Raw genomic sequence first — 11,762 nt, 5'->3', positions numbered from 1 at the left:
GCTCAGTATCCTGCTCCTGCCCCAAGTCATGAAGCAATTCTGATTCAGTCCCTTTATGATTTCAGCAGGTCATAGATGGCCAACTCAAAGTATTGGATGTGGTCTGGATGGTAGCTGGGACTTCCTCCCCCTACAAAGCAAGGGGCAGAGGCAGCTCTCTCCTTTATTTATATTTTTTAAACCATGCCATCCAGATACGATTTCCCTTAACTGTGGTGATATTATGGGGCAATATCTCCCAAAGCCAATGTCATCTGGGGCAGCTCTCCCATGTGGGAGTTGAGTGGGACCAGCTCTCTTGTTGCAATAGTCAACCACACATAAATGTAACTCTTCTTACAGCAGGTAGAGACTATTACATATATCCATAACTTGTATAGAGAAAAGAACAGTTGGTGGGATTAAGTGCAAAAAAATTACTCCATTTACAACACAACCCCTCCACCCAAGAATCAGAGAACATTTTGGAAGAGGAGGAAAGAATGTTCTAAGAGCCCTAGGACAAGGAAATTTGAGGGAAAATATTACCATCAAATTTCAACAATGTTGATTCCTAAACAAGATCCTAAAATGATACCAGTTGACATACCAATGTGGAAGGAGGAAAACTTAGGGAACCCCACTCCTAGATGAAGTGCTACAGGCAATAAGTGATTGCTGAGAACAGAACCAGTTTTTCAATGGGAAAACCCTCTATGTGTGCATGTGTGTGTGTGTGTGTGTGTGTGTGTGTGTGTGTGTGTGTGTGTGTGAATAAAAAAAAAGAGGTCATTAATTTGAGAAATAGCACAGGGAACATGGGAGTGCTTGGAGAGAGATTAGGGGAATGGTATAATTATAGCACTTATATATGAAATTCTGAAATATATATTAACATAATTAAAAAGAAAAGCATCATTTTGTTGCAAATAAAATTGAAGTTTACTTTTAAAGAAGGGTTATATAATATGAAAAAAGTATAACATGATGTGTGGCCCACTATGGGTATATATATATATCATCCTTACTTCTGATTTACATTTTTGACTATGTGAAACATATGCAATAATGTATGTATTTTAAACTTTACAATAGTAAAAATTACCAAAGTGCCCTAGCAAATAAGTATAATATTGACAAGTAGATTCAACATCAATTCAAATGAGGTATTTCTGGATATCATATTTCTAATAAATGATCCTTACATTACTTCTGACTACACAAATGTTTTTCTTTCACGTATTTTCTTCAAGGCAACACTGACATCCTTATTTCTCAGACTGTAGATCATAGGGTTTAGCATAGGTACAATAATGGTATAAAACACAGAGGACACTTTCCCTTGGTCCATTGAATTCACGGAAGATGGTTGCAAGTACATGAATGCTAGAGATCCAAAGAAGACAGCAACAGCTAAGATATGGGAACTGCAAGTACTGAAGGCTTTGGACCTGCCCTCAGTGGACTGAATGCGGAGGATGCTAGCAATAATGAAGATGTAGGAAGTAATAATGGTAAGGATTGGGACAAAGATGTTCAATGTACCAAAAAAGAGAATCAACAATTCATTGACATAGGTATTAGAATGTGAAAGTTTCAAGAGAGGAAGAAGATCACAGAAATAGTGGTTGATCACATCTAATTTGCAGAACTGAATCCTTATCATGAAGCCTGTGTGAACAGATGCACAAAGCACACCAATAATATACACTCCTGAAATCAAGGAAATGTAAATCTGATAGGACATAGTTACATTGTAAAGTAAGGGGTTACAGATGGCAACATAGCGGTCATATGCCATTGCAGCTAATATGTAACACTCTGCAATGGCAAAAATGAGGAAGAAATAGAGCTGAGTCATGCAGGCAGGGTAGGGGATGAGGTTCTTTTCTTTCACAAAGCTCACCAGCATTTTAGGGGTAACAACTGTGGACTGGCAGAAGTCAATGAAGGACAAACTGCTGAGAAAATAATACATGGGGGTGTGCAGGTGGGAACTGAGCCCAATCAGTATGATCATGCCCAGATTCCCAACCACAGTGACCACATAGATTCCCATGAAGAGGAGGAAGAGGGGCATCTGGAGTCCTGGCTTCTCGGAGAGCCCAGCCAAGAAGAACTCAGTCACTGTGCAGTGGTTTCCTGCTGCCATGTTCTTCATTCAGATTCTGAAGGGGTAAAAGTATTGTAAGATTGTCAAAGTGGCATTATTATTCCTTTCCATGTTAACAAAGTCCCATAGAAATTATTTCTGCCTTGGAATACCTTTTCTCTATAAATAAGTACCTTAACTGGGTCATCCTAGATAAATAAAATTTATCTTTTATTATTTTTAAACATTTCCTTAAAAAGGCCTTTCATATTAAATACCATTGAGTTCAAGTTTGAAAATTTTTGTGGGTTCAAAACAATGTCTCTAAGATGAAAATAAAAGTAGATATCATTGAGAACAATTGTTCAACAGTCTTGAGTAAGCAAGCTTTCCCTAAAGACAGTGGTTTATTACTCAAAATGTAATTTCTCCAAGGTATCTATATACAAGCTGTTATTTTCACACCTTTCCACTTTTTTCTAACTCTTAAGATACACAAAGTCTTACGTGTCTAAATGTGAAAATGAAATGACCCCTGGAGTAACCATTGCATTGCTACTAGTAAGAGGTCTCTGGTTTGTGAACCAGTTCTTGAGAGGAACAGATTCAGTCAGTAGTGTTTAAACAGTGAGGTCATGAAGATGAAGTACCCATGCTAACTCTAAGGAATGTACCAATGGCTAGTACACCATTGGCAACTACAATATATTCTTTGTAATATACTGTGTAAAGAAATAAGGATTTATGGTCCCTTATGACCATGTTGCCAATGTAGACACATATCCAAGAAAAATTGGAGAACAAATTAGCCACTATGGGAAAATAATAAAAACGGGAGGCAAAGCTTCATGTAAGTGAAAGGGGCATGGACCTGCCAACAGTTGGGAGATGGAAGGTGAATCTGATTAAAGCATGTGGCATGAAATTTCAAAGAATAAATTAAATTATTTTGAAACTTAAAGGGATAAAAATACGATGACAAATCTATAGTGATTAAATACATCTGCCAAAGGGCTTCATAAAAAATATGTGAAGTATTTGAATAGGTGACTGTAAAGACAAAAAAAATCTTTAAATTAAATAAATATATTAACTAAAAAATATTATGAAACAAGATACCTACAAAGTCAGTATATGAATATATGCTCATTAAGAATAAACAATAATGAAATCAAAATGAAATACCTTCATATATTTTTGTGATAATGACTTGTAAAAAGTTGTGGTAATGCCAAAATGTGTATGAATTAGTAGACACATCACATAGCACTTGTTGCTAGTATCATATGTAAAACCTTGAAAATGGGCAAACTATTTTAAAAGCATAATATAAGTGTGAACACACATCTATGTACTTCATGATGTGTTTTTCAGTTTTTATCCAGGATAACTGGGAACATTTGTTTGCATAAAGATTATGCAAACGTTTTCTACAGCTTAACTCATTCAGTATTATAACTTAAATAAGAAACAACCCAAATCTTCAATTGCAGTTTTTATATAAAGAGGTTTTCTAATAAGCATTTACAAAGAAAAAAAATAATTCATGTAAGCGATAGCAAATATTTATAAAGCATAATATTGTTGGACTGGCCATATAAACATACCTTAGAAACATTATTAATATTTAAATATAAACAAGGCAGTGGTGGCACCCAACTTTAATCAGGAAACTGAGCCATACTGATTTCTATAATTTTGAGGTTAGCTTTGACTACAGACAAAGTGCCAGGGCAGCCAAGACTACAGAGAGAAACCCTGTCTCAAAAACAAGCAAACAAACAAACAAAAAAGAAAATAGATCTTCAAAAAGGTGGTAATCTAAATATAGTTTTTCTCTTATTTGTCTTTTCATACCTTATATCAGTAAAGTATGCTTGTTTTTGTCTGCAAATTCTTGAATCTGGTCAATTTTGTTAATCAATAAATAAGCTTACATAGCTATGCTGACTTTCAAATTATAATTTTGCATTTTATTTGTTATGCCAAATTATTTTTCAATATATATATACATACATACATACACACACACACACACACACACACACACACACACACACACACACATATATATATATATATATATATATATTTTAAGACAAGGGCTCATTCTATATCCTAGGCTGTCCTAGAACTCACAGTCCTCTTGTGTATTCACTCTAATTGCTCAGGGTGAATTTTTAAGTAAAGCTTCAATCAGTACTTCAAATTCAAATTTTTTTTTAGCATTTTCACTTGCTAAAAATTTCCCATAAAACTCATTTGAATATGTCTCACAAGAAATTACACATCAAATTTATCATAATATCTCAATAAATATATTTCATATGTTGTTCATTATTCCACAGATGTGGTAAGTATACATTTTTTTTTGTGCTTTATCTAAAGTTTTCTTATCTTGAAATGTGTTGTGGTTTTATCATATTTATTGAATCTACTCTGAAATCACAAAGTATTGCATTGCAGATATTTTCTTAGTAACTATATTTGGTTAGTTTATTATACGTTTTCATTTTGATTAGTTCTTTGAGAATTTCCAACATGTTTTGATCATATTCACTCCCTCATTGAAATCCTCCCAGTTCCAGACCCCATTTTGCCTTCTTTTTTCACCAATAATGCCCAGTTTGTTCTGCTCATAAATTGTTAGATATGTGGCCTTCCACAGGAGTATGGTTCACTTACAAGGGCCAACATTCTTAATAGAAATTAGTCTCTGTCTTCCTCTCTCTCTCTGTCTCTCTCTGTTTCTCAGACCCCATCAATTGCTAGCAGCTTCTGAGGTAGAGGAGAAACTTCATGCCTATTTCCTGTCTTCATGCAGAGCTTTAGCTTTTATTGATTTGCATGGAACTTATATGTGTTATTGTAATTACTGTGTGTTCATATGTACATCTGTCTCTTTGTGTCTAAAGGATATTATTCCCTTGGATTCACTGAACATCTTGTGTTAACTGATTCCCTTTTTTAGGAGTTGGTGGCTAGTGAGACCACATCAACTGGAAAAAAAATCTTCTCAATGCTATAGGTTATACTTCAGGTCTCAGTGAAAAGACATTGTTATTGAGCGCACCCTGTATTTGGTCACAGAGCATAGAAACACCAGGATGATGCTGGGCTGGAAATGTCATCCCTAATGGCTAGCTTTCATAGTGCTGGAAGTTAACTTGGGCACTACTGGAGGAGAAAAGTATGCAATATCTTATCCATCTGTGAACCCTGTGAGCTAAATAACATCTGGACTGCTAAGACATTCTCATTAATACAACAATGGCATGAACATATGTAGAATGCTCCAAAAAATAAAACTCATTTCTGATAGTAGTATCACACCAAAAATCTCCTAATCATACTGTTCAAAAATATACTGCCTTTTACAGCATTGCTTGTATATATTTCAGTAGTTTATTTTTAATTATATATATATATATATATATATGTATTATCTACACAATGACCTTCTATGTTGCTGTAGTAATACTTATTGACCAAAGCACAGCACTGACTACACCAAAAATTCTGATTATCTTTTTTTGACTTTAATTATTAAAACTTGAATCAAAACTTTTCTGTTTTTATTTTGTTTTTTTTTTCAAGACAGAGTTTCTCTGTAACTTTGGAGGCTGTCCTTGAGCTCGCTCAGTAGATCAGGATGGTCTTGAGCTCACAAAGATCACTTGCTCTGCATGTGCCATGACTGCCTGGCAAAGTCACACCTTTTATAAGCTATGATGTGTTCTCTATTTGCTGCCGTACAATTTGAAGTCTGCTTTGTCTTACACAAATATATCACCAGAAGCTTGGTACTTACTAGTCTTTGTATGTCAAACAATTAACTCTGTATTTCCATTTTATTATTATAAGTACTTACATTAAAACACAATTCAATTAAATATCTAAAATTGAAAAAAAGTAATACAAATGAAATAAATTATGAACAAGTTAGCACAAAACACCTAAATTCAATCTACTAAAACACAGTCTTTATATCCTAGATGTTTTAAGTAGTCCTGAGAGAACTTGAAGATAATTCAATAAGAGAAATCACAATAAAAATGTTTTTAATAATCATCGTGATAGAAAAGAAATGAAGCCTCACAGAATTATGCAGAGGATTTTCATAAACCAATTAGTGGATTTCACATGTAAATTAATTGCTTTTAAGACACCCATATAATACTTAAGCAACCTTTGTCTACTTTGCATCATTTCAAAAGTTATAGAAAAATCAGTATAGCATAAGGTTAAAAAGTATGTGTCTTCCCAAGCTAAGCACTGAGCCAAACTCCTGGAATCCACCTACAGAGAGGAAGTGGGGATAAGCAAAGGGGTCAAGACCAGGCTGGAGAAATGCACAGAAACAGCTGACTTGAACAAAGAGGAGCTCATGGATCCCAGTCTGATAGCAGGGAAACTAGAATAGGACCAACCCAGACCCCCTGAATTTGGGTGTCAGTAGGAGGACTGGGCAGTCTATGGGGCCCTGATAGTGAATCAGTATTTATCCCTAGTATAAAAAGGGACTTTGAGAGCCCATTCCATTTATAGGGATACACTCTCAGCCTAGCCACATAGGGGAGGGCCTAGGCCCTGCTCCAAATGATGTGACAGACTTTGAAAATCCCCCATAGGAGGCCTCACCATCTCTGGGGAGCAGAAAGGAGATGGGATAGGGGGTTGGTGGAGGACAGAAGAAGAAGGGAGGATGAGGGAACTGGGATTGACATGTAAAACAAGATTGTATTTAATTTAAATAAATAAAAATATCCCCCCAAAAGTATGTGTTTTAAAAAGTAACAAATAAGGGAATCTGGAGATAAAAAATGCTAGGTACAAAACTTCTTGAATCTCTCTGTACTTAACATTTACATACACTGTTGGTAAAAACCTTTCATTTCTTTTTAATAAATTTTATATTGTGCTTATTTAAATTGTATGTTTGTGCATAGCTGTATGCCATGGCACCCACTTGAAGGCCACAGAATAACTGTGAAGAGCCTGTTCTGTTCTTCAACCATGTTGAACGCATGGATTGAACGCATGTCATCAGGATTGTGTGACAGTTGCATTTACCCTCTGAGCAATCTTGTCCATCCAGTAAGTGACTTAATTTCAAAGAGATTAACATAAATAGTAGCTTTTCAATGAAATGTAAAACACATATGAATATGAAATATGAATTAATTTATTTTCCAATGCTGTTATTCATCAGTTAACTAAAATAATTCCAATATTAATAAAAATTTACTAATGTAAAAATTTAAACATGTATTTAGAGAAAAATAAACCTTAATGAACTTTCTGTTTATAGTCTGAGACTTAATTCCAAGAGAAAAAATCTGTACAGAATACATTTAACTCTTCTCAAGTAACATCCACAACTGTAATTTGTTTCTATTCTATTTCAAGATTCATTGATTATTAAGGTTATATCAACTATCCATATTCTACACACAGCTACAAAATTAATCCATCACATCAACTAAGCCAGTGCCAGCCATTATCTCATCTCTCATTTTTGTATTTGGAAGATATGTTGTATAGTTAAAGGATTAGTAACTCATACAGTCTTTAAAATATCCTCAAAATTATTTTTTCATCTCTTAAATTTATTCAATATAGAGTTTTTACTTCCTGACAAACTTGATGAATTTCAGGTTGCATGTAGAGATCTGAACTACCTAAAAAATAAGAATTAAACTGAAAAATCATAAAGAAATAAAAATAGTTGTGCATTTGGGGCCATTAAATTAAGTAAAACCTGTCTAATGCAATACTTAACTCTATATTGAATAGATCTCCATCTAAATGTTTCTGAAATACAGAAGAAATGACAATGACATCAGGTCACTGCAGCAATAAAAGGTAAAGTGACATCCACTCACTGAACTAAATTGCTAGAATTAAAGTCATCATAGTAGGAATCACAGATCAGTAGGGCTCAATGGAGTCTAACACTATGACACTTTTTCCTTTTGAAGTTAAATATGAGCCAGATATCAACCATATCCCAGGGTAAGGTGTACTTCTTGTGGCCAGCATGCTTTCAAAGTTACTACGAAGACAAAAAGAATCAGGGGAAGTGTCCACACACCAAGAAAATACTTGAATATTTTAAGATTTAACTGGGAATATATAAACAATGTGGTAGAAAACATTTCTTCATGTCCAAGATAAATGATTTAATATAATCCATATGAAGACATCAAGGTATAAATCCTTACTAGGTCAGGGAATTTGAACACATCTGTGGGTGATGCTTGAGGAAATAGACATCTGAGACATCATTTATAAATAAGCAGTGCATAGACTGTGATAATATCCAAATAAGATATTCAATATGCTTTGTAGTTCAAAAGCTGTAATCAAAACACAAGGAAATATACAGCATGTGCTGAGCTGCTGAGTTTTGTTCATTGTTTTCTTATGGACAAGCCTGGTGGTTACCATTAGAATCAACAGCCCTCTTTTGCTCATCCCATTATGCAGTACTGATAATGTCATTAAAGTTGAAAGCTCTGTTATACATGGATTCATGGCCTCTGAGTGGTGAAGCCAATAATAGAAGCCCACTTTTAAAGAGGGACACTGACAGAACAAAAATCATCCAGAATATACTTTTTCTTAATAATGTGGAGATTTCTTGGGACTTTAATATCTGCTTAGGAAAGCAAAGAGAAAGGGCTTCATTTAGTGCATGACATTACTGCATTATTATTAATTGAAATAAAAAATGGAAACTTACTCCTGGGCATAAAATTTGTTCAGTCAGGGATAAAAACAGACCATTCCAATTTATCCACCTAATTTTCTGTTAAAAGTTTGTTTTATTTTATATCTCCTTTACATTTCAAGAGATCATGTAACATTATCCAATTCATCATAACTGCTGGGACCTTGCTACTGAACATTAGAAAATTAGTTTCTATGCAACATATTGTTATTCAGTGAGCCACAGCAGAAATCAGGGAATGGACTAAGTCTATATCTTCAGAACCTGAAAGTGGTTGGTGCATGCAATATGCTTTAAAAATTACTCTGTGAATAACTGAATACATGAATGTAGGAAGTAGTGTATTACTAATTTTCACAGTGGTACTTCTAGATTCATGACTCACCTGCCTTCTTTCCCACAGTCTTAGCATCTAGCTTTACTTCTCACTCTCAAATTCACTAACACTGATGTGCTCAGAATTCTGCAGTCATCAGTGCTGTGAGACCAGAGCCTAGTCCTCAGTCTCAGAAATGCTTCTGAAGTTGATCTTATGTTATGTTAACCTCCCCTAGAGCTTCTTCAGTTCTAGAGTTATCAACAGTCTCACCTTTCACAGTTAACAGAGAAGTTCTACCTCCTATTCTCTTAAGGTGTACCTTAGAATTATATATACCAGCTGTAAATGTCATGCTTGTTCAATCTCCAAGGATTTCCAACTCTCAGAGAGAAAACTCTTAAAAGAGAAGAAAATGCCACATCCCAACTGGTTAATCATTTTGTGTCACAAAAATATCTATATTGTTGGAAAACATTTATTTTGAGACAACATCCAAATTGAAACCTGCATCTGTCAAATGAAATCTGAATATATATAGAATGTGAGATTCTAGATTTCTTAGAAGCTACTAGAAAGTGTTATTGATTCCACACCATACTGTAGTGAGTCCACACTATAGTGGTATGGAAACTCATTTAAAAACCCATAAAATATTCTGACACTTGCATCTTACTGAAAAAAAAAAACCTGCTAGACAATTTAAAGTAATAACATATTTCCTTTTCACGAATGTTTTACTATTACATCACATCCAAAACTGTACTTTTGTATATTTGAGTGCTCACCTGTCCAATTAAGTAGGATTATAGGCATGCATCAATGGATGCTGAAGACTTATTTATTTGGGTGTGTATATGTATGCATCTCAGAAAGTTGCGTGTGCATGTATATGTATGAGCATTTGAAGGGCAAAGGACTAACTCAGGTTTTGTCCCTTAGGCTGTCCACTTTTTTTGAAGTAAGGTTTCTCACTGGCCTGGATTTAGCCAAGTGTGCTAATCTAGGTGACTAGATTGCCCTACAAATTTACCTGTCTTTATTGCCCAGTGCTGTGCTTGCAATTGCCAGTCACTATCTCTACTTTTTAAAATATATTTATGAGATCCAACTTGGGTCCTGATGTTTATAAAGCAAGCACTTTAGCAAAGGAATTAATTTTCTCAGCCCTATTTCTAAATTATATTTTATATCTTGATTTTATGATTTGGAGATTATGTAATTTAATCTGTAGCTTCTTGTTGATCTTAATATATTTTTCTATAAGTAATATAACAAAGCAATGCACACACTTTGTTATACACTCTCAGAGTTGATTCAGCTGACAATTTGACTCATACCTAGAGTCACCTGCAAAGAAGACACCCCAAAAGAGCAGACTGATCTCTGGCCATGTGTGTGAAACTTTTTCATAACATCTAACTGGATAAAACCTTTGCAAACATATGCAGAGTAAAACATTGTATTTTTCCCTTAAAAATATATAAAATATTATTTATGAAAACAAAGCAAGAACATTCCATATTTGGTGTTCTCTTGCCCTGTACCCTATTTTTCATTCCAAATTAATCATCATCTTATATATTAGACTGATCATGAGTCATAAAATATTTTCTATTTTTAGTTTATTCCCATGTGAATCATGATACAAGAAATGGGATAGTGGAAAAAATATAGCTTCGGAGTCTGAAACTCAGAAAGGTTAAAAAAATACCATAACTCTACAATAAAAAGAAATATGAACCATATCATTGTTTTTCCACAAGTAAAGATATATGGATCAAAAGCATTTACTGCATGACTCACTATGACACACTAGAGCTTCCATGACAAGATTTTCCCCTTTTCTTTTTTTCTCTTAAATTTTATCTGTATGGAGGGTTGTAAAAGCAAAGGGCAGAGATGCAGGAACAGAAAATGAATACAATAAAGATTAATGAAGTGAAGGACACACAGAATAAATAAAAGAGGAAGACAAAAAGAAGAAATATGAATATAGAATTACAGGGAATTGAGTTATACAGCAGTGTGAAGAATAACGTACAAATAACCATAAAAACCATAAATCCTCCCTTCCTGTTTACAATTGCTAATAGTTAAAACAGTGCAAATACCTTGTGGGTAGAGTATGATAAAACCTGTCCTCTGCCTACAAGTACACTAATATAGTACTGTATTCTTTTCAATAATTAGTGTTAAACAATACTCTTATTGCATAACTTATATTATTAAAATTCCTTAACTTACAGAATTGCAAAGGTATTTTTTGAATCATTTGTCAATTGATCAAGGAAGTCATCTACAAAACATTGAGACCACAAAGGAATATTGAAGAAATTTATGTATTCCCAACTTAATATAAGTGATGGGAGGCTTCCCTAAGCAGAGGTGGATTCATATTTGCAAATATAAACAACCTCAAAAAGGGCTTTAGAATTTTCAGAAGTGATATAGGTTGCTATCTGTGAATGAGCTATGTATAAAAGAAAGTAAAACTTATCCATGGGTAGAAAGGGGAGAATCCACTTTTACCTTTGGGACTTTTCCAAAATAATCATGTACCAACAATACTCATACCTGGTGTTATTAATTCCAGTTTGTAGACTATATCCTCCCCAAATTCCAGAAGTTATGCTCTATTA

General features: G+C 34.1%; 1 protein-coding gene across 1 annotated transcript; it reads right to left on the bottom strand.

Moving 5' to 3' along the window:
• Positions 1 to 1,195: 1,195 nt before the first annotated feature.
• On the bottom strand, positions 1,196 to 2,140 carry LOC127231303 (olfactory receptor 1537). The gene has a single exon (XM_051196832.1). It carries the CDS (start codon positions 2,138 to 2,140, stop codon positions 1,196 to 1,198), a length of 945 nt encoding a protein of 314 aa, XP_051052789.1.
• Positions 2,141 to 11,762: the final 9,622 nt, after the last annotated feature.

This window comes from Phodopus roborovskii, unplaced genomic scaffold, assembly GCF_943737965.1.
Source record: "Phodopus roborovskii unplaced genomic scaffold, PHOROB, whole genome shotgun sequence".
Classification (NCBI taxonomy): domain Eukaryota; kingdom Metazoa; phylum Chordata; class Mammalia; order Rodentia; family Cricetidae; genus Phodopus; species Phodopus roborovskii.
This window is presented reverse-complemented; position numbering and strand designations above follow the sequence as displayed.

Bases quoted from the DNA above. Each gene is read 5' to 3' on its own strand.
- LOC127231303 (XM_051196832.1), bottom strand. From the start codon at position 2,140: ATGAAGAACATGGCAGCAGGAAACCACTGCACAGTGACTGAGTTCTTC.